At 35.8% G+C, this 23,576-nt stretch overlaps 1 protein-coding gene across 1 annotated transcript; it reads left to right on the top strand.

The window, feature by feature from the left end:
* Positions 1–2,642: 2,642 nt before the first annotated feature.
* Positions 2,643–5,762, top strand: LOC104216323 (tubulin beta-2 chain-like). Its single transcript, XM_009766343.2, has 3 exons — positions 2,643–3,177; positions 4,188–4,457; positions 4,881–5,762. The coding sequence occupies exons 1-3, from the start codon at positions 2,772–2,774 to the stop codon at positions 5,555–5,557; spliced, it is 1,353 nt and encodes a 450-aa protein (XP_009764645.1). The 5' UTR covers positions 2,643–2,771; the 3' UTR covers positions 5,558–5,762.
* Positions 5,763–23,576: the final 17,814 nt, after the last annotated feature.

The following is a 23,576-nucleotide window of genomic DNA, read 5'->3' as shown; positions in this document are numbered from 1 at the left end:
GAGGTGTCCCTGCTGCAACATGTTTATAACTTCTTGTCTGAGGGCAATGCAATCTTCTATTTATTCCCCACATTCCTGGTGGAACTCACAGATGGCGTCGGATGTTTTGGTGCTCGGATCGGACCTCACCTTTGGAGGCCACTTTACCTTCGGTTCCGAGTTTCTCCAAAGCATAGACTATTTCTTTAGGTGATACGCAAAAATTGTGAGTCGATAATAAGGGGCATACCTCTCTCGTTCCTGTGAGTCCCTGTCCTCGGCTTGGATGGGCCTTCTTCGTAGGGGAGGGAAGAGGGGCATAGGCCTTGATATATGGATGGTGTCATTCCCTGTTGGGTCGTGAGACTAGGTGATCCCTCCTGATTTTGTCTCTTCGTTCTTTTCTGGAATCAGCTTTTACCTAAATGAGTTGATGGGTTAGTCCATTGAGGTCGTCCTCATTTGCTCGGACTTCAGCACAGTAAGCATTATAGATCTCATCCCAAGTGGTTGGAGGATACTGCATCAATCGACTCAGCAGTTTTCTTGTTGTTCTTGAACCATCTCTACTCAACCTGTTTTGAAAGGCCGCAACCACCATCCCATCGGACACATTCGGCAGAGTAATCCTTACCCTGTTGAATCGGGCGAGGAAATCCCCCAATCCTTCTCCCAGGGACTGCTTGATGGAGAATATATCGTTTACCGTTGTTTCGACCTTCTTAGTTTCGGCGTGTGCCGTTACGAACTTATTGTCCATTTCTTCGAAAGTTGCTATGGAACAGGCTGGTATCTGTGAGTACCATGTTAACGTCCCTCCTGTGAGGGTTTTGCCAAACTTCTTCAGCAAAATAGAGGACACTTGTTCCTTGGTGAGGTCATTACCTTTCATGGTGGTGACATAATGAGTCATATGATCTTCGAGATCTGTCGTTCCGTCGTATATCCTTAGGTAAGGTGGCATTTTGAAGGTCTTTGGTATAGAATGCGGGCTGCTTTTCACTGTATGGTTGTTCTACAAACCTGTTGGCGTCCCTCTTTGGCAATAGCTTAGGAGCGGCCAATATTTTGTCGACTCGTTCTTGGTGTTTTTTCATTTGGTCGCTGAGTGCTTTATTTTCATTCTCCATTTCCTCCATCCTCTTTAGAACAACGGTGAGGGCACTATCACCTGCACTGTTAGTAATATTGTTAGTTATACCTGGTGTCAGAGGGTCTAGCTGGTTGCTCTATTCATCTGCTCTTTGTACTGCACTTGCGGTTTCTGTAGTTGTACATGGAGTGGGCTTGTTTAGCACACTCACTAGCATATCGGTCAGCCATGCTTCGAGGAGTTTTTTCACGGCCGGTGGCACCCCTTATTCTGTGGATGTGGAGGCCCATTTTCCATTGGTTTTTGTTATACTGCAACGGGGAGGAAGTGATATCTCGCGCCTAGCGGAGGCAGTGGGCGTCATGTCCTCGCCTAGTATTTCACAGCTCTCGTTGATAGCATTCATGAGGTTGCTAGGGAAATCACATGTTACTTTAGCCCTTTCTTCGTGGTTACCTGGCATGTAAGTATTTGTACGTGCAAAGAAAGGAGTAAATCTTGGGGTTTGTGAGGTTAGTGACTCACGTTAGCTATAGATCTAAAGAAAACTAAAAATTTTCTAAGAAGACCCCACAGACGGTGCCAAACTGTTTGACAAAAACTATTGATTTTTGGATTTGTATAAAGAAGAGTTAATCTTAATTAAAAATAATATCCAAAAGATAAAGTTACGTGTGTCGAGACCAAATAACTAGTATGTTTATCTTAGTGGTAATGAGTATAAGCAATAACAACGATATTCAACGATCCAAAAAGGTGAAATATGGGATTCAATCGCAACAAATAACAATAAATGGCATTTAGGTAAATAAACGTATGAGTCACCCGAAAAGGGATTGGATTAGTAGATACTCTTTCTGACAGTGATGAATGATTGATAAGCCTTTGAACACTTGAGTCGTTCTTGGATCTAGTGGGAATGTCATGCGTAAAAAGGTTATTTTTGTATATATGCAATAAGACCATATTCTTTCTTACAACGTCAATGTGTATTTACAAATGAATATTTCATGTCTCATATCATTGTGTTTCTTTTTATTTATAGGAACATGTTCCTACAAACCCTAATATTACAAGTGCAGAGAATATTTTCTTTAGTGTCATATCTTAAATTTAGTCATTATAACTCTGTCAAGGGTGTTCGACCTCGACCTCGATCTTTGATGACTCCCCGACCTTAATCCTTGCTGACTCTTCGATCGCATCCTTCATTGTTCCTTGAATTAATTCGACACACATGGCTGCCTGCGAATATTTCGCTAATGCTATCATGGCTTAAGCATTTTAGAGGTAAGTTTTGACCTATACAACACCCATACAAATTTTATACAAAACTCTTGATGTGGGATGACAATCCCAATATTTTAATCTTGGGATTATTAATCAATGCCTCTCTAAAACTGCCCGTAATATTATACTAGTAAAAACTTTTTACTCTAAATAAGTTAAATCGAAAAGAAAAATAAACATGGAAACTGTTGTTGACGGTGCGCACGTGGGACCTGTGGCCCCCTCTAATCGGCCAGCGGTTTAATTTCTGTCCGTATTCTTGCCCTGTCGTCTCACACCAACAACTCCTCACGTTGTCCCACTCCTCTCCAAAAATATCCTCCTCCTCTTCGATCTTATTTCTCCTCTATTTCTCTTTCTGTCTTCCCATTTCCATTTCCCTTATTCTCTCTCCCCCAATCAAATAACCATGAGAGAAATCTTGCACATTCAAGGTGGCCAATGTGGGAACCAAATCGGTTCCAAATTCTGGGAAGTAATATGCGATGAACACGGTGTTGATCCAACTGGTCGTTACAATGCTAGTAACGCAGATGCCTCTGATCTCCAACTCGAACGCATTAATGTGTATTTCAATGAGGCTGCTGCTGGTCGTTATGTACCTAGAGCTGTACTTATGGATCTTGAACCTGGTACTATGGACAGTATTAGATCTGGTCCTTATGGACAGATCTTTCGACCTGATAACTTTGTTTTTGGACAGTCTGGTGCTGGGAATAATTGGGCTAAGGGTCATTATACTGAAGGCGCTGAGTTGATTGATTCTGTTCTTGATGTTGTTCGTAAAGAGGCTGAGAATTGTGATTGCATGCAAGGTTTTATTTTTTTTCCCCTTACTTTCGCTATGTTTTTATTACTTTTCGTTTCGATTTACTTTCGTGTGTAAATGTGCCTAGAATTTTAAAAAAAGAAAACTGCCGACAATGATAGCTGTGATGCTTATAAATATTCTCATGTTGTAATGTCTACAGTCCGTGATCTGTTTTTCTTTTGTCGTATGATGCTCGAGTGAACGCATGCAAACGTACCAAGTACTGTCTGCCCTATCAAAAAGTAAGTTAGAACTTGTGGGGGTCAAATATATTATTAAGAGTAAAATAGAAAAAGTTTAAAATTAAAGTAAAACAAAAGCATCCTAAAATGGATCAAGGGAGTATATATAAGGACTTGTCTTGCACATCCAATATTCATTATATATATATATATGCTGATTGAATAGACAAATTATTCATTATTCTTGTTCTTTTATTTATTTATGTCTATTACTTACATTTGACAAACAGGAAATTAGAATGTATGATGTACCTCCCTCTCTTGTTTAAGCAATCTGGTTTATTGCTGGCAATATGTTACCTTTAATTTTCCTACTTTTCGATATATTTCAAAGATCTTACTGCCTAGTGCTTTTTCTTGGAATACTTAGCTTATAGGTTGCAAACAGCAAACAACCAAATAGCATAGTAGTAGTATATGATCTTATAATATCAGAACTTATTTATATTACACATTAGATCAACGTTTTATCAGAGGAAAACATATATGGATCCATGGTTTTCTGACGAACACTTAAGATACGTAGGATGAGAATTATTCAACACTTTGAAGAATTGTGAAAAATGTTTCTCTAACTTATAAATCCTACTTTTCTTAACATGTTGTTTATGGTGAAATAAACATATTTATATACATAGGAGATTTATTCAAGAAATATATGCTTTTTTTTAGACTTGGAGCATAATGAATTGTAGAAGATTTTTATTTATCCAGCTGATTCTCAATTGGGACATTTTTGTTTATAAAATTTGTTGTTTGTTTAATGAGGCAGGATTCCAGGTTTGTCACTCACTTGGAGGGGGGACTGGTTCCGGCATGGGAACTCTTTTGATTTCAAAGATAAGGGAAGAATATCCAGACAGAATGATGCTCACCTTCTCTGTTTTCCCATCTCCAAAGGTTTCTGACACTGTTGTTGAACCATACAATGCTACACTCTCTGTACACCAATTGGTGGAGAATGCTGATGAATGCATGGTCCTTGACAATGAAGCCCTCTACGATATCTGTTTCAGGACTCTCAAGCTCACTAATCCAAGCTGTGAGTTTCTCTTTTTGATATTATCAAACAACACTTCAATGCACTAGCTAATTAGTTCTCCCTATGCACACAATCTATGCAAGAGGTTAAAGGGCAGCCCGGTGTACTAAGCTCTCGCTATGCGCGGGGTTCGGGGAAGGGCCGGACCACAAGGGTCTATCATACGCAGTCTTGCCTTGCATTTATGCAAGAGGTTTTTTCCACGGCTCGAACTTTTGACCTCCTGGTCACATGCCAACAACTTTACCGGTTACGCCAAGACTCCCCTTCAATCTATGCAAGAGGCTGTTTTCACAATTTGATCTACTCATAACCTCTCTTGCTCATTCATTGTCATATAAATTGAGACAGACGGACTAAAACAATATATTAGCACGCTATGTATGCATGCAAATGTTAAATTTGTGTCTATTTTGTATGCAGTTGGTGACCTGAACCATTTGATTTCTGCAACAATGAGTGGTGTTACATGTTGTCTGAGATTTCCTGGCCAGCTGAACTCAGACCTGAGGAAATTGGCAGTGAATTTAATCCCATTTCCACGTCTTCATTTCTTCATGGTGGGATTTGCACCACTGACATCTCGTGGATCGCAGCAATACAGTTCCCTCACAGTGCCAGAGCTCACACAACAAATGTGGGATGCCAAGAACATGATGTGTGCAGCTGACCCTCGTCACGGGCGTTACTTAACTGCCTCTGCTTTATTCAGAGGAAAAATGAGCACAAAAGAAGTAGATGAACAAATGATCAATGTCCAGAACAAGAACTCGTCCTACTTCGTCGAGTGGATTCCTAACAATATGAAGTCTAGTGTGTGTGACATTCCACCAACTGGGCTAAAAATGGCATCAACTTTTGTTGGAAATTCGACGTCTATTCAAGAAATGTTTAGGAGAGTGAGCGAACAGTTCACTGCCATGTTCAGGCGAAAGGCGTTTTTGCATTGGTATACTGGAGAGGGAATGGATGAAATGGAATTTACTGAAGCTGAGAGTAATATGAATGATTTGGTTGCTGAATATCAGCAGTATCAGGATGCTACTGCAGATGATGAGGAAGAATATGATGAGGAGGGGGTTGAAGAGCATTATGAATAAGGTTAATGTCTTTTGAAATTTCAGTATTACTGCTTTATTTATTTATTTTCTGTCTATGGATTTGTTATTGTTTATGTTTTCTTTAACATTTTATATATTTCAGTTGAACTTTCTGTTGTATTCGTTGTTTTCTGGCTGGAAATTGAAATGTTTAACAATGATCGTAATAAGATGCATTATAGTAGTATGTTGAGAAAAATATGCACTACATTGTGTTTTTATCAATGTGATATACTAAGGACTGGTTAAAAGAGAAAAGGTTGGTGCTTCATTGTAGTTTCTGGTATACTCTATTGGAATAGTTTCATATTTTACTTATATTCGATTCATATTTTATATTCTTTCTGGGAAACAGGAAAAAAATAGTAAACTTTTAAAAGCTTTGGAAAATGCCCTTTCTAAATTGTTAGGCACATAGTATCAAAAATATAAGTGTTGCTTTCTTTTGTCTTCATCGCCTCACCAAAAGTTAGTTAACATTTTTTCTGACAAGTTATCCTAGAAGGTGTATATGTATGTATACACATGGCGAAAAGGAAAAGTTTGCAAATTAAAACATTGTCAAAAGTCACAGTTATTCATCTATATACGAATAACCTCCTGTGGTCATAAAAGAAAGAATCTCTATGAAAGTGGGAGCCGGAGGTCTTAAATACCAGCTTGTCTTCAAATGCATGTAAAGAAACAAAGCTCAACTGAATCTTTTACATTGTCCAATATTTCAGACTTAGTGGGGCACTATTAAAGTTTTGAGTATTGTTATAAAATAAAAGTAATCAGTAAAATGTAAATAAGAAGAGATAGAAAGAAGGGAGAAGTGTTTTCTTCTTTCACTTTGGTGTATTTTTCCATTGCAATTACATGGCCTTTTATAGGCATAAAAAGTAAAGATGTTGGACATAAAGTAGGAAATTTAATCTTTAAGTTATTCACAACATGTTCATCCAATGTAATATCCAAAGTAGTATCCAATGTACAAACTATTCATAACACTCCCCCTTGGATATCCATGTAAGATAATGTGCCTCATTAAAAACTTACAAAAAAATATTGGGATGTACATAGTTATTTATAATATGCATTGCTTGCTGCCTCATTAAAAACCTTACCAGGAAAACCTAGTGGGACAAAACCTTGGTTAAGGAAAAGAGTGCAACGTGTAGTTACTCCCCCTGATGAAAAATCACTTAATGTCTCGAAGACGACGCATTCCAATCTTATATATCAGCTTTTCAAATATTGAGGTTGGTAACGCCTTAGTGAACAGATCAGCCAAATTATCACTTGAACGAACTTGTTGTACATCTATTTCACCATTCTTCTGAAGATCATGAGTGAAAAAGAATTTCGGTGAAATGTGTTTTGTTCTATCTCCTTTGATATATCCTCCTTTCAATTGAGCTATGCATGCAGCATTGTCTTCATACAATATTGTTGGAATATTCTCTTTCGAAGAAAGACCACATGTTTGCTGAATGTGTTGAGTTATAGATCTTAACCAAACGCATTCTCGACTTGCTTCGTGAATGGCTATTATCTCTGCATGATTTGAAGAAGTAGCAACCATAGTTTGTTTTGTCGAACGCCATGATATGGCTGTACCTCCACTTGTAAATAAATAGCCTGTCTGAGATCGACCTTTGTGTGGATCAGACAAATATCCTGCATCTGCATAACCAATCAATGATGGCTTGGATTCATTTGAATAAAATAAACCCATATCAATGGTCCCTTGGAGGTATCTGAATATATGTTTAATACCATTCCAGTGTCTTTGTGTTGGCGAAGTACTAAATCTTGCCAATAAGCTTACTGAGAAAGCTATATCTGGTCGGGAATTATTGGCAAGATACATTAATGCCCCAATTGCACTAAGATATGGTACTTCGGCACCAAGAAGCTCTTCATCATTTTCATGAGGTCGGAATGGATTTTTCTTTATATCAAGTGATCTCACAACCATCGGGGTACTCAATGTATGTGCTTTATCTATATATAATCGCTTTAAAATCTTTTCGGTGTATGTTGATTGATGGACAAATATTCCATCTTTCATATACTCAATTTGTAGACCAAGACAAAATTTTGTCTTTCCAAGATCTTTCATTCAAATTCTTTCTTCAAACAGTCTACTGTTTTTGGAAGCTCCCCAGGAGTTCCAATGATATTTAAATCATCAACATATACAGCGATTATAATAAATTCAGATCCAGACCTTTTTATAAAGACACAAAGACAAATTGGATCATTCTTGTACCCTTCTTTCAACAGGTATTCACTCAGACGATTGTACCACATACGACCTGATTGTTTCAATTCGTATAAAGATTTCTGAAGCTTTATTGAACAAGTTTCTCGAAAACTTTTATATACTTCTGGCACTTTAAATCCCTCGGGTACTTTCATAAAAATTTCGTTGTCTAATGATCCATACAAATAGGTTGTAACAACATCCATTAGATGCATATCAAGTTTTTCTTGCACTGCCATATTTATGAGATACCTGAAGGTGATAGCATCCACTACAGGAGAATATGTCTCCATATAATCAATTCCAGGCCTTTGGGAAAACCCTTGTGCCACAAGTCGCGCTTTATATCTAACGACTTCATTTTTATCATTTCGTTTTCGCACAAAAACCCATTTATACCCTACTGGCTTTATGCCTTCAGGTGTTCGAACTATGGGTCCGAAGACTTCACGTTTTCCAAGTGAAGTTAACTCTGCCTGGATAGCGTCTTTCCATTTTGGCCAATCATTTCTCTGTCTACATTCATTGACAGATTTTGGTTCAAGATCCTCATCTTGTTGCATTATTTCAACAGCAACATTATAAGCAAAAATGTTATCGATAACAATATTATTTCGGTTCCATCTTTTCCCGGTTGAGACATAACTTATTGATATCTCTTCATTTTCATTATTTTCAGGTACCTGGACCTCTCCTAAGGTCTTATCATTTGTTACGTCTTGGGGCTCTTCTTGAGCCACTACCTCTGTGTTATGTTCACTTTGATCACTTGCTCCTTTTCTTCTTCGAGGATTTTTATCTTTAGAACCGATTGGTCTACCACGTTTCAAGCATGGCTTAGACTCATTTGCTTTAATTAATTGTCCTGTCGGGATATCAACTCGAATTGGAGCATTAGCAGCTGGAATATATGACTTAGTCACCCTTGGTAGGTCAGTGAATGCATCTGGCAATTGATTTGCAATATTTTGTAAATGAATAATCTTTTGAACCTCTTGTTCACATTGATTTATTCGAGGATCTAAATGAGACAGTGATAATGCATTCCAATCTATCTTCTTTTTTCAGCTGCTTATTTTCTCCCCCTAATGTTGGATATACTGATTCATCAAAATGGCAATCAGAAAATCTTGCTGTAAATAAATCTCCAGTCATCGGCCTAGATATTTTATAATAGAAGGAGATTCATATCCAACATATATCCTCAACCTTCTTTTGAGGACCCATCTTTGTGTGTTGTGGTGGAGCAATTGGAACATATATCGCACAACCAAAGATCCTAAGATGGGAAATATTTGGCTCCTGGCCAAAAGCCAATTGCAATGGGGAGACTTTATGATAACTTGTGGGCCTTATCCGCACAAGTGTTGCTGCGTGCAAAGTAGCATGACCCCATACTGAAATGGGAAGTTTTGGTTCTCATAAGCATTGGTCTAGCAATTAATTGGAGGCGTTTGATCAATGATTCTGCTAGACCATTTTGTGTATGAACATGAACAACCGAATGCTCAATTGTTATCCCAGTTGAAATACAATAATCATTAAAGGCTTGGGATGTAAACTCACCAGCATTATCAAGACGAATTGTCTTAATTGCATAATCTGGAAATTGTGCTCATAGCTTTATTATTTGAGCCAACAATCTCGCAAATGCCATATTGCGAGTTGATAGTAAGCACACATGTGACCATCTTGTAGATGCATCTACCAAAATTATATAATATTTGAATGGTCCACATGGAGGATGAATGAGCCCACATATATCACCCTGTATACGTTCCAGAAATGCAGGGGATTCCGTCCTAACTTTAATAGTTGATGGCCTAATAATTAATTTTCCTTGAGAACATGCAGCACAAGAGAATTCCTTAAATTGAAGAATCTTCTGATTCTTCATTGCATGTCCATGTGAATTCTCAATTATTTTACGCATCATATTAGAACCAGGATGGCCCAACCGGTCATGCCAAATAATAAAATTATCTTGATTAGTAAACTTCTCGTTTACTATGGCATGTGTTTCAATCCTGCTAATACTTGTGTAGTATAAGCCGGAGGAAAGAGCAGGTAACATTTCAAGCACATATTTCTTACCGGACATTATTGTAGTAATATAAAGATATTCAATCTTTTCATCATTTGTAGTCTCAATATGATAGCCATTTTGGCGAATATCTTTGAAACTTAATAAGTTTCTTTGAGATTTACTACAATATAGTGCTTCATCAATAGCCAAATTTGTTCCTCCTGGTAGTAATAAATTGGCTCTTCCAGAACCTTCAATTAATCTTGTACTACCGGATATTGTATTAACATTCGCTTCTTTCATTACCAAATAAGAGAAATATCTCTTATCTTTTAAAATAGTGTGTGTTGTAGCACTATCCAGAAGACATATATCATCTTTATTAATCTTGAGTCCAACTGAAGACTGGGGAATTTTCATATTCTTCATAAAAAAAACAAATAATACATCATAAGAAATATGAAAGACAAGCGGAAAAAAAACATTAAGAAATACATTAGGAATGTAGAAACTAGCAACACATGATGCATTAGGAAAATACACTCAAGAAAAATAAACTAGTTGCAAACATAAAAATAACAACTTTTATAGCTTCATTCCCCAGTAAGATGATTAGTTCTTCAGTCAATATCCTCAAAGAAGTCTCCAACTTCTAAATGAGTAATATTTGTTAGGCCTTCAAAATCATCATCTTTATATGCAAGATGTGCCTTAGAATCATATTTATTTGAGGGACCTGCTTCATCATCATTATTTTGAAAGGTCAAGTGTGCCTCCACATTATTTTCTTTTTTCTTGAGGGAGGCTTGATAAAGTTTGACAAAATGTTCTGGCGTACGACAAATGCGTGCCCAATGACCTCTCATACCACATCGGTGACACATACTAGCTTTACCTTTTGAATGATTAATTTGAGAACCCTTATTGTTCTCCAATTTATTTCCACCATAATAACGATAATTGTTTCGCCCCCTGCCACGTCCACATTTACGACCATGTCCACGACCACGGTAATTATTTTGTTTTCTTTCAAACTTATCATATGTTGCTACAACATTCACTTCCGGAAAAATGGAGCTGACCCGGTGGGACGAGCTTCATGATTTTTCATAGAGTATTATTCTGCTCAGCCACAAGTAGGCATGTGATTAACTCAGAATATTTCTTAAAACCCTTTTCATGGTATTGTTGTTGTAGCACCACATTTGAAGCGTGAAAAGTAGAAAATATTTTTTCCAATAAGTCTTCATCTGTGATAGTGTCTCCACATAATTTTAATAGAGAACTTACTTTAAAGATAGCAGAATTATACTCACTTACGATTTTAAAGTCTTGCAACCTTAAATGTATCCACTTATACCGAACTTTCGGTAATATCGTAAGTTTTAGGTGGTCATATCGATCCTTCAAATTAATCCATAATTCAAGTGGATCTTTTACGGTTAAATATTCAGTTTTTAACCCTTCATGTAGATGACGATGAAGGAAAATCATGGCCTTCACTTTATCCTGATTTGATGCTTCATTTCCTTGTATAATAGTATTTCCAAGACCTTTAGCGTCAAGGTGAATTTCAGCATCAAGAACCCATGATAAATAGTTCCTTCCGGTGATGTCAAGTGCCACAAATTCAAGTTTTGATAAATTTGACATAGTGAAAACTATCATAAAAGATGAATAAGTTAGAGAAATAATTATAATAATAAACAATTAATGAAAACAAAACGATTAAGGTAAAAGAAATGAAAATAGAGCTATATCATGTTAACAATCTACTATTTCATTTTATTCTTGCCATAAAGTAGAAATTACATACTTGTTTCATTTCACTTTATATTATTGATATATATGTGTTAATAGAATTGAACGTGACTAACATTATTTATATGTTCCAATAAATATAAAGTAATTAAAAAATTATTGCTTGTCAATTCATTTCTCACAGTTCTTCAAAATGCCTTAAAGATATGTTTTGATCCAGGGAGTCCATGACATTAGTGCATAGCTAGTTTGATGACTTTGAGGTCCTCTAAGAGTTGAGCACGGAAGGAAATAGTTATTTAATCACTGCAATGTACTTAAACTATTTAAGATGCCCAAGCGCACAAGTAATCTGCAAACAGTGAGCATATGATATGTACTGCCATAAATAAGATGATTATAATGATACATATCTTAATAAAATATGACTCAACTTAGTGGGAGTTAAGAATAAAATTAGAGCTTCGTGCTGATAACGTGTTATAAAATAAAAGTAATGCAGTAAAATGTAAATAAGAAGAGATAGAAAGAAGAGAGAAGTGTTTTCTTCTTTCACTTTGGTGTATTTTTCCATTGCAATTACATGGCCTTTTATAGGCATAAAAAGTAAAAATGATGGACATAAAGTAGGAAATTTAATCTTTAAGTTATTTACAACATAGGCATCCAATATAGCATCCAATGTAGTATCCAAAGTAGTATCCAATGTACAAACTATTCATAACAAAATCAATTTTATCTGAGTAAGTCTTCTGGTTTGTCCATGATTACTTTTTTCCTTGTTTTAGTTAGTTATATTTGAGGTAAATAATAAACTATTACAAGAAAGAGAATCCATCAAAGTAACAAAAAGATGTAGAATTTGATAGCAGGCCGAGAGCCAAACATTCTTGTCTTGAAAATACAAAACAAAAACAGACAGGCTAAACAACACTAAACTAATACTAACTTATACTGTATATCAGCAAGTGTATCTATAACTAGCTAAGAAAGTTGCTCCTCTTCGTGCAAGGTACTTTCTTAATCAGGCAAGTTATTTTCTATCAAGAATGCGCGTAAGCTGATCCACACGTTATCGTTATAAAAAACATCTATGTTATTATGTGAACGTCCAACATGAAAGAGAAAACTATCACCAAATGCACGAAATTTCAAGAATGAATACTTTAATTAAGTTCTAGCCAAAAATACCCTCTTTTACATTTCCTCAACCCCTTGGGCTATATTTCCTAATTCCTCGTCACATAATTCTACCAAAAGTATACTCCTATGTTCCAACTTCAAAGAGTGATATTTGGCGTCAATCTCACCCTTTGTCATCTGATACGAAATTAGATCAGCCTAGAATTTTTTTTAAGGAAAATGATAAAAGAGTTAAAGTTAGGTAACAAAAACAAATTAATTATCTATTTATATTTTCCCTTTGTCGGTCTTATTAAACCGGTAGATCTTTTTGGTTTCTACTATTTTCACCCTCCTCTTCCTCCTAGCCACTGCATATTGGGCCTGTCTTTCAGCAAAAGCCCAATCCACTAAATTGACATTGAGATAAGGAATTGGGCCTAGTGGGCCCGTACGATTCATAGAGCCCAATACATTAGCATATGAGTACATGGGCTGAGCTTGTGGCAGTTGGCCCATTGGGTACTGAAACTTATGGGGCATTTGCATCTATACCCGCTTTTTGTGGCACATTTTAACTTGTGTTCGCTTTGCAAAAAAAATTGTAAACGTACCCGTTTTTTCGCATAACTTCAGCATACGGAGCTGAAGTAGCAAAGGCAATCATGTAAAAGTTTTGTGTTGTAACTGGAAACTTCATCTCTAGAGCTGAAGTTTTTGTGTTGTAACTGAAAAACTTCAGCTTTAAAGCTGAAGTTTTAGACTTAACTTACCACAATAAAATCACAAAATTATATTTTCACACGTTTAATTGATTATGTTTGGATATATGGCAGTTTATAGGGATAGAGAAAGAAGTGTTGCTAGGTACAATGAATTTCGCAGAGGAATTTCAATACCAAGATATATAGGAAATATATCGAAGCGGATGGTACATGCTATTTGATCGTAAAAACTTTCCGCAAACTTGAAAAATGAAGGGGAATGTCCAAATCTGGAACGCCACTCGTTAACATCAAGCATAACAAGAGAATCATATACAGAATGATTATAAACATGAAAAGTTGAAAAACTATAAACATCTTAAAAGGAGATTATCCAAGATTTCCTTTCTTTTAGGTTCTTCATGTAACCCCGAACTAACCAAATCTTAGGTGAAGTATATGGTGATGATGTAGAAGAATTGGATCTGATGGTTGGAATGGCTGCCAAGAAAATGAAGGAGGAGAAGGGGAGGAGAAAGGGAGCTAAAGTTGTTTAAAAAGTGAGTACAAATTAAAAAAATTTAAAAAAATAGGTATAGGTTAAATGGGGGCGCCCCATGCAATTTTTATAACTTATGGCAGGTCTGCGGCCCATGGTCTTTCAACATTGTCATTACCTGCAATTAGCAACAAATCAACTCAATCTAGTATATAAATATATTCATACAAAGCCACAATTCAAACTCTAATATTGAAAATTTGAATCTTAGTGGTCTAGAGGACGATGATGTCTTATTGATTGTGTCAAACAATAACGAAAGAGAAAAACTTAATTGGTAAGAATGTTTGTCAAAGAGACAAGTTAATTGGTTAGTAGGCTACACCTTGGTGACACTTTGAATTTCTTTTTTTCTGATAGCACAACAACTAAGTCGAGCATCATACCTTCACTTTATTTTTTAAAAAACTAATACTAAAAAATCGTTACACTCATCGAAATATATTTTAATATAATATTTAAGCTTGAATGTAAGATATTCATTCGACCCAAACTTCTAACTTTGGCGTATTGGAGATTATGTTCTCAGTTAGGTTATTATGATCAAAAACCAAGTTGAATAAAATATGGGACCCACATTAGAAAAATGTCACAAGTTCTTCAGAGAATTAAAAGAATTTTGGATCCCATACTCACCCTTTCTTTTATTGCTTTCAATTTAAGATTGTAAGCTTTTTGGCTGTTGTAGTAACTCCGTACATTCTCCACCTCCTGCACAATTCCCACAGAAAAAAAAAAAGAAAAAAAAGGCAAAAGAATTTGAGAAAAAAACGAGAAAAAAGTACAATACAATCGTTTGAAATAAAAACAGAACTTTTGTCAAGTAATTCACGAACTTACCCCTCTTAGCAATTCTCTGCATCGAGTCAACTTCTCTATAGTATGCATCAATTCCTCTCTTGTCTGCAATAAGCAACGATTCATAGAAAATATTTAATAAACAAAGAATTCAAAAGTGTTAAAATTCAAGCAAGAAAAGAAGGAAAAAAAGACATAAATTTTACTAGTAATTAATTCAATACCTTTGTTTTACTGCTTTTCTTGGAGAAATATTGCATGGGCTTGTCATCAAATTCAGTAGGGGACAAAGAAAGAGGAGTATCAGGAGTTGTTACGTCCGGTTTTAGTGCAACGGATGCGGGATCAATATTATTGTCATTATCTTCTGCTTGTGAATTATTCCTTTGGACAGAATTAGGTGATGAACATTGTGAGTTAACATCATAATTAAGGCCTAAACTCTTATCGGATCTTCTCCTTTTAGAACTCCATGTAAATGGTGAAACACGAGAGCCAGACTCTGATTCTTGAATTAGGTTCTTAAGATTGAGCAAAATATCACAGACTTCAATCTCAACTTCATTGAAGGAAGCAGATTGTATATTCATTTTTTCTTCTTCTTGTGAACACACTTTGAATGAAACTATGAAAGAACTTTTTGATTTGGATGTACGTAAATAGTACACAAAAAAAAAAAAAAAAAAAAAAAGACTTAAGAGGCAGAGAGATGTTCTTTTTTCCCCCTCTCCTTTACGTGTTGGGACTAGGGTAAATTTGGGCTCTGTGAGTCAAGATCTTAATTTAGCGTAAGCGAAGTATTAATTTACGGGAAAGGGCTAAAAATGGCCATAACCTATTGAATTTGGTTTAAATTTAGCTTCATCAGCATCTGCTGCGTTTTCTTCCACTAAGAACCTAAACGTTTTGAAATTAAAAAGTGGACCGCTGCTTCTCTTTGGGCTTGGGATATTGTAATAGACAAATTCGGGATATTAAGTCACATACATACAAATACATTGTAAGTGTACAAATATACTCTAATAAATACACTCAAATTTGAGTATATTTGTACATAATATAGTTTATTTTTTTGTATTTTCGCCTGTCTTTATGTATTCCGCAAGTTATTTTTTTGTGGTGGATGTCACACCTCCTTTTTCCGGCACCGCGAGGTGCGTAGGGAGTTTTTTCCAATTAAAGGACAGTCGAAACGGGATTGGTTTAATTATTTCAGAGTCGCCACTTGGGAGATTTAGGGTGTCCCAAGTCACCAATTTTAATCCCGAATCGAGGAAAAGAATGACTCTATATTACAGTCTGCGTACCAGAAATCCGGATAAGGAATTCTGTTAACCCGGGAGAAGGTGTTAGGCATTCCCGAGTTCCGTGGTTCTAGCACGGTCGCTCAACTGTTATATTCGGCTTATTTATCTGATTTTTAATACAATTATGAACCATGTGCAAATTTTATCTTTTACCGCTTTATTATTATAATTATTATTTTTTAGGAATGTGAACATCGCTTAAAACATATCTTTGGATTGTGTCACATGAAATGCACCCACAATACGAAACATATTTTATTTGATGTTTTAGGATTTAGATTTGGGTCGCATGAAATGCGCATCCGAGTTTAAGAAGGTAAAATTAATTAAATCGCGCCTAAAGAGTCTAACGCGTCATTATCTTTTGGGAAGGAAGTGAAATTCACTAAACAATCCATCCCAAATTCTAAGTAATTTTTTTTTAAAATAATTAAATAAATAAATGAGATTGGAGAATCCTATACATTTGTATTATTTACATCTATTTATTTTTAGCGAAATCCTTTAATAATATCCTTTAATGACTACCTTTTTATTATTACTAAATTTTTTATAAATATAAAATCAATATCTACATTCTTGAAAATGACATATTAAATAGAAGAGAAAAACAAATATTAGCAGAAAGTAATAAAATTATAATCATAGATACAACATGGAATTATCGAAAAGTAAAAAATAAAAATAAAAAAAAACTAATTATCCCATAGTTGGATTAAAATTCAAATTGTTAGTAAGACTATCTATTTATTTTTAGCGAAATCCTTTAAGAATATCCTTTAATGACAACCTTTTTATTATTACTAAGTTTTTTATAAATATAAAATCAATATCTACATTCTTGAAAATGACATATTAAATAGAAGAGAAAAACAAATATTAACAGAAAGTAATAAAATTATAATCATAAATACAACATGGAATTATCGAAAAGTAAAAAAATAAAAAAAAACTAATTATCCCATAGTTGGATTAAAATTCAAATTATTAGTAAGACTTAAGCTTATTGAAACTAATTATTTACAAATACTGAAAATTGAAAGAAATAAAAATAAAAACTTGAGTACTAAATCATATTTCTAAAAATTTAAACAATTTAACATTAACTAACTTTGTTTTAATTCATCATGTCCTAATACTTGTTTGCAAACTAATTCATGTTATAACTGAAATTGACTACATGATTCGGATTAACTTATCGTTGACGAAAAACCTTATGAATAAGGAACTTAGTTAATTTTTGCCAAACTGATTCAATAACGCCATTTTTACGTTATTTCTTCTATTTTTTTATTTAAACAATTTTAATTAATAATCAGGTTTAAATATATTTCCTAATAATCTGGTAAAGACGTTATTTAATATGTCGCTATAATATGCCTAGTTATGCCGATGACAGTGATTTACGGAATAATAATACATGAATAACCTAAATACAATACAAAAAATTAAATTAAACTAAATTAAAAATTTAACACTCCATTCTTCATTTCAGCTTACAAAATGCCAAAATTACAGTTGTGTACCTGATATTGTCAATATAAGAAGAAGAAAGTCAGCAACGTAATACGTAACACAGCAACAACAACAATAACCAGCAATAACCAGTCAACGAAAATCCCAGTGACAGCTTTGAAAAATTCAAAATAAAATCCAGGAATGCCGAAAATAACGGACAGAAACCAAGGGAAATTTTCAGATTTTTGAAAGGCTAGTTAATCTTCAACCCTTAATTTCTACACCTGTATACCAGAATATTTATCAGGTGTGTACTACTTTCTCTTCTAATTTTCAATTTTTTTTCTTTGTATGTTTTTCTTTTCTTGAGAGTTTCAATTTTTTTTTTTCGGAATAAATGTTCAGCTTTTTTTTTCAATCTCTTTTTTTTTTTTGTATTTCTTCTCCTTCTATCATTTTTCAGACCTCTATATATAATCCCCACCCTTTAATCAATTAAAATCAATCCCTTTCTCTACCAAACCCATTATCTTCCCACTCATCCCCATTACATTAAATAAACATATCACACCACCCCATTTCATTTTGTCCCCCATGCTTCTTTTAAAATAATGCAAGATTCCCCTTTAAATTAAATCTTGTCCCCCCTTTATATTAAATAATAATATCACAAACCACCCCATTTCATTTTGTCCCCCATGCTTCAAATAAACAATTACAAAATGTACAATTCCTAAACTACCCCTTCCGACCTTACTGAAATTACCAAACTACCCCTGAACGTATTACAAATTTACCAAACTACCCATCAGCTATAACACATCAATTAATCAAACTTAACCAAAATATAGACAATATGATCAATTTCTAACAATGTTCAAACAACAATATGAACATGGATGAACATCATAACAACAATATCACATGAACATGATTTTAACAACATTTCAACAACAAATCACATGAACACAAATTGAACAACCAAGAACAACCAAAATTTGATTGAACAATATTTTTGGCAACAACAAACCTATTTTTCGGATTTAAACAACAACAACAATCAAACAAGTATATTTAGATTCTTAAATTCAATAATATTGAACTTAAAATCAACTCTAACAATATTATAACAAACAATTCTTTTAAACAAGATTATGAGACTAATTCAAGAAATAATCACAAATGGTAAACAAGAAATCAAACTATACACATTTCGGATTCAAAATCAAACAAACATAATATGAACATGAATGAAAAGATTCAACCACAATAACAAACTTTATTCAAATTTCGAATTGAACTTAAACAAAACAAATAAACATATTCAAATCACTAATCTTCAAATAATCAATTAATCTTTCTTAATTAAATCCAACAAAAAAAAATATAACAAAGATACATGATCATGAATGAAATCTATATTAAACAAACAACGGATTCAAGCGATTTAAACTAAATCTAACAATATTAAACCTAAACTAACAATTCTTTTTTTGCAAAAATTAAATTAACATGAAATAAACTAAAAATCAATTAATTAAATTTTCATTTGACTCTGAAAATTAAACCAACCAAACATATAAACAAACTAAAAAAAAATTATTTCAATGATGAACAAACAAAACAAGAATTGAATCATTTATCGATTTTGGATCCGAAAAATACCAAACAAAAAATATGGACGATAAATGAGATCCAAAAACAACCACTAACCGGAAATGAAACGACGAACAACGACCCACCAACGACGAACTCGGACAGTGATCGACGACATCGACCAAAACTACTTCATGTATGCGAACTCGACTGGACTGAATGATGAAGACGAAACGGAAGCAACTGATGATGAAGAAGCCATAGCCATCGAGGTTTGCGAGCTCGATATGGACTGAAGCAGTAGCATCCGCTACTGCTGGACATCGGAGATTTGAAATGGACGCAGCAGCAGCTCGGACGCGAGGAGGAAGCAGCTGCGGCGAGCAAAAGGAGTTGAAGAAGAAGCCGCGATAGTAGCGGCGTGGCGCAGGCAGGTTGTTTGTTCGCCGTTGGTGTTCGCGACTGTGGTCGGAGCTCGTGACTATGGTCGCGCTGGCTGGGGTTCGATGACGAGGAACGCAGCCATGGCTGCTAGAGAAACAGTGGTCGTCCATGGATGTCGAGCTCAAGCTTGAGCTCGACGAAGAAGATGAAAGCAAACGCGGGCAGCCATGGCGCAAAAACAAAAACGACAATGGTGAAGCTCGAAGGCAACCATGGTTATGTGGTGAAGGGGTGGTTGTAGTGGAGATGGTGAAGTAGCCATTGATGGAGCTTTGCTTAAGGAAGAAGAAGAAGAAGAAAGATAGAAAAGGGGGGGGGGGGTGAGTTAGGCATTTCTTAGGGTTTTCTAAATTTTTTTTTATTTTTGTTTTTCTTTGTTTTTTTTTTTTTTAAAATGCAAGATTATAGGGTGTTGGGTTATGGACCGGGTTGACCCAGTTCGAAATGGACTGGGTCGTAGGGAAGATTGGGCCATTATTTGGGCCTGTGGCTTGAAATTGAAGAAAAGGCCCAATTCCGACTTTCTTTATATTTTCGCTCTTTTTTCTTCTTTTATTTATCTAAAACTAAATTATAAAAATACTTAAACTATTATTAAGAACTAAATTAAGTTATAAAAGCGCAAATTAACTCCCAATAACAATTAACGCACAATTAAGTATTAATTAAGCATAAAATTGTATATTTGGACATTAAATGCTAAAAATGCAAACGATGCTTATTTTTGTAATTTTTTAATTTTTGTAAAACAAATTTAATTACTAACAACTATAGAATTAAATCCTACATGCAAAATGCGACATATTTTTGTATTTTTTATTAATTTATCAAATAAACACGCACAAACAAATACAAATAATTATTCAAAATATCACAAAATATCACAAAATTGCACACCAAAGAAAAATCATTTTATTTTTGGATTTTTGGGAGTAATTCTCATATAGGGCAAAAATCACGTGCTTACAGCTGCCCCTCTTTGCCCGGATACACGAAGGGTTTTCGTGCAAAGATAAAGCGAGCGATTTTTGCCCATCCGAGTACTCCGTGTGAAGCATTTTTTGAAAAAGATTTGACCGAACCTTTGCTTCAAAGGTTTCCTACATATCCTGGGCTAAACAGGAATCAGGTCAATGTAGTTCGGGAAGTCTTGGTAGCTGGGACTACCATGGGACTGCAATGTTACTGCTGTTGCATGCTACTTTTACTGTTTGCTGACCTCCTTATTACACCATGCTTAAAAAAATAAGAAGCTAGACTAAGCTAGAAATTACAGAATCTTATCTGTTTTCCCCCTTGCTCCGGTTGCCTTGCTTTTTGTCGGTTTGTGTTTCCTCTGGTGCCTTTTTACCAAGACTTCTGGCCCTTGGCTTTTTTTTTTTAATACCAGTTTTCGTCATTTTGTTCGGTCCGCTGGGGACATGGCTTTCTTCATTAAGCTTTTTGGCGGTTCCTCGGGGGACACGATTATCTTCATCAGATTCATCAAGACGCGTCTTTTCTTTCTTTTGACTCATGCGCTTGAATTTGCGCTGGGACTTCTTGTTGCCACCTTCTGCCTTCTGGTGTTGGGATTTTATTGTTTCCTGCTGGGGATTCTTGTTGTAACCTTTGCCTTCCGGTGGGGTTACTGACTTCAAAATCTGCAGTATAAGACTGAAAAGTATTCCTCTCGTTATACAGGTGGGTGCTTGGAAATGGAAAAATGAAATGTATGCCCGCATTATACTGGTGGGCGACCTGGAAATGGAAAACTGAAATGTATGCCCGCATTATACTGGTGGGCGACCTAGAATATGGAATGAACAGACAAAATGTATTCCCTCATTATACTAGTGGGCGACCTAGAACTGAAATGTATTCCCGCATTATACTGGTGGGCGACCTAGAACTGAAATGTATTCCCGCATTATACTGGTGGGCGACCTAGAACTTAAAAGTATTCCCGCATTTTACTGGTGGGCGACCTAGAACATAAAGTATTCCCGCATTATACTGGTGGGCGACCTAGAACTTAAATGTATTCCCGCATTTTACTGGTGGGCGACCTAGAACTTAAATGTATTCCCGCATTTTACTGGTGGGCGACCTAGAACTGAAAAGTATTCCCGCATTATACTGGTGGGCGACCTAGAACTTAAAAGTATTCCCGCATTATACTGGTGGGCGACCTAGAACTTAAAAGTATTCCCGCATTTTACTGGTGGGCGACCTAGAACATAAAGTATTCCCGCATTATACTGGTGGGCGACCTAGAACTTAAATGTATTCCCGCATTTTACTGGTGGGCGACCTAGAACTTAAATGTATTCCCGCATTTTACTGGTGGGCGACCTAGAACTGAAAAGTATTCCCGCATTATACTGGTGGGCGACCTAGAACTTAAAAGTATTCCCGCATTATACTGGTGGGCGACCTAGAACTTAAATGTATTCCCGCATTTTACTGGTGGGCGACCTAGAACTTAAATGTAGTCCCGCATTTTACTGGTGGGCGACCTAGAACTTAAATGTATTCCCGCATTTTACTGGTGGGTGACCTAGAACTTAAATGTATTCTCGCATTTTACTGGTGGGCGACCTAGAACTTAAATGTATTCCCGCATTTTACTGGTGGGTGACCTAGAACTTAAATGTATTCCCGCATTTTACTGGTGGGCGACCTAGAACTGAAAAGTATTCCCGCATTATACTGGTGGGCGACCTAGAACTTAAAAGTATTCCCGCATTATACTGGTGGGCGACCTAGAACTTAAATGTATTCCCGCATTTTACTGGTGGGCGACCTAAAACTTAAATGTATTCCCGCATTTTACTGGTGGGTGACCTAGAACTTAAATGTATTCCCGCATTTTACTGGTGGGCGACCTAGAACTGAAAAGTATTCCCGCATTATACTGGTGGGCGACCTAGAACTTAAAAGTATTCCCGCATTATACTGGTGGGCGACCTAGAACTTAAATGTATTCCCGCATTTTACTGGTGGGTGACCTAGAACTTAAATGTATTCCCGCATTATACTGGTGGGCGACCTAGAACTTAAAAGTATTCCCGCATTATACTGGTGGGCGACCTAGAACTTAAAAGTATTCCCGCATTTTACTGGTGGGCGACCTAGAACATAAAGTATTCCCGCATTATACTGGTGGGCGACCTAGAACTTAAATGTATTCCCGCATTTTACTGGTGGGCGACCTAGAACTTAAATGTATTCCCGCATTTTACTGGTGGGCGACCTAGAACTGAAAAGTATTCCCGCATTATACTGGTGGGCGACCTAGAACTTAAAAGTATTCCCGCATTATACTGGTGGGCGACCTAGAACTTAAATGTATTCCCGCATTTTACTGGTGGGCGACCTAGAACTTAAATGTAGTCCCGCATTTTACTGGTGGGCGACCTAGAACTTAAATGTATTCCCGCATTTTACTGGTGGGTGACCTAGAACTTAAATGTATTCCCCCATTTTACTGGTGGGCGACCTAGAACTTAAATGTATTCCCGCATTTTACTGGTGGGTGACCTAAAACTTAAATGTATTCCCGCATTTTACTGGTGGGCGACCTAGAACTGAAATGTATTCCCGCATTTTACTGGTGGGCGCCTAATTGGTAAAGAATAATTTGAATTTGTTTCCTTGATTCTCCGAGAAAATTTCCACTTGTGGCAGAAAATTTTCTGCCCCAATTCTGGCGATCTTTCTTATGGCGTATCTTTAGGCCATCATCAACACTTTATTTTCCTGTTCAAATCAAAGAAAATTTAGTTAGTTTTTTTTTTTTTTTGAAATATGGCGAGTGGTCATGTCACTCCTGATGGGGATGATTGTTCCCTTTCCCTTATTCCTGTTCGGCGTTCTCAAAACTTGTTGGGGATGATGTTATTTGCTGGGGATAACATTCTGCTGGGGATGGTTTTTCCATTTATCCCTTCACCATTTTGTATCTCAAAAATTTCTGGAGGTTATTTTGCCGAAGAGGGATTTTCCTTTCTT

Source organism: Nicotiana sylvestris, chromosome 10 (genome assembly GCF_000393655.2).
Source record: "Nicotiana sylvestris chromosome 10, ASM39365v2, whole genome shotgun sequence".
Lineage (NCBI taxonomy): Eukaryota > Viridiplantae > Streptophyta > Magnoliopsida > Solanales > Solanaceae > Nicotiana > Nicotiana sylvestris.
This window is presented reverse-complemented; position numbering and strand designations above follow the sequence as displayed.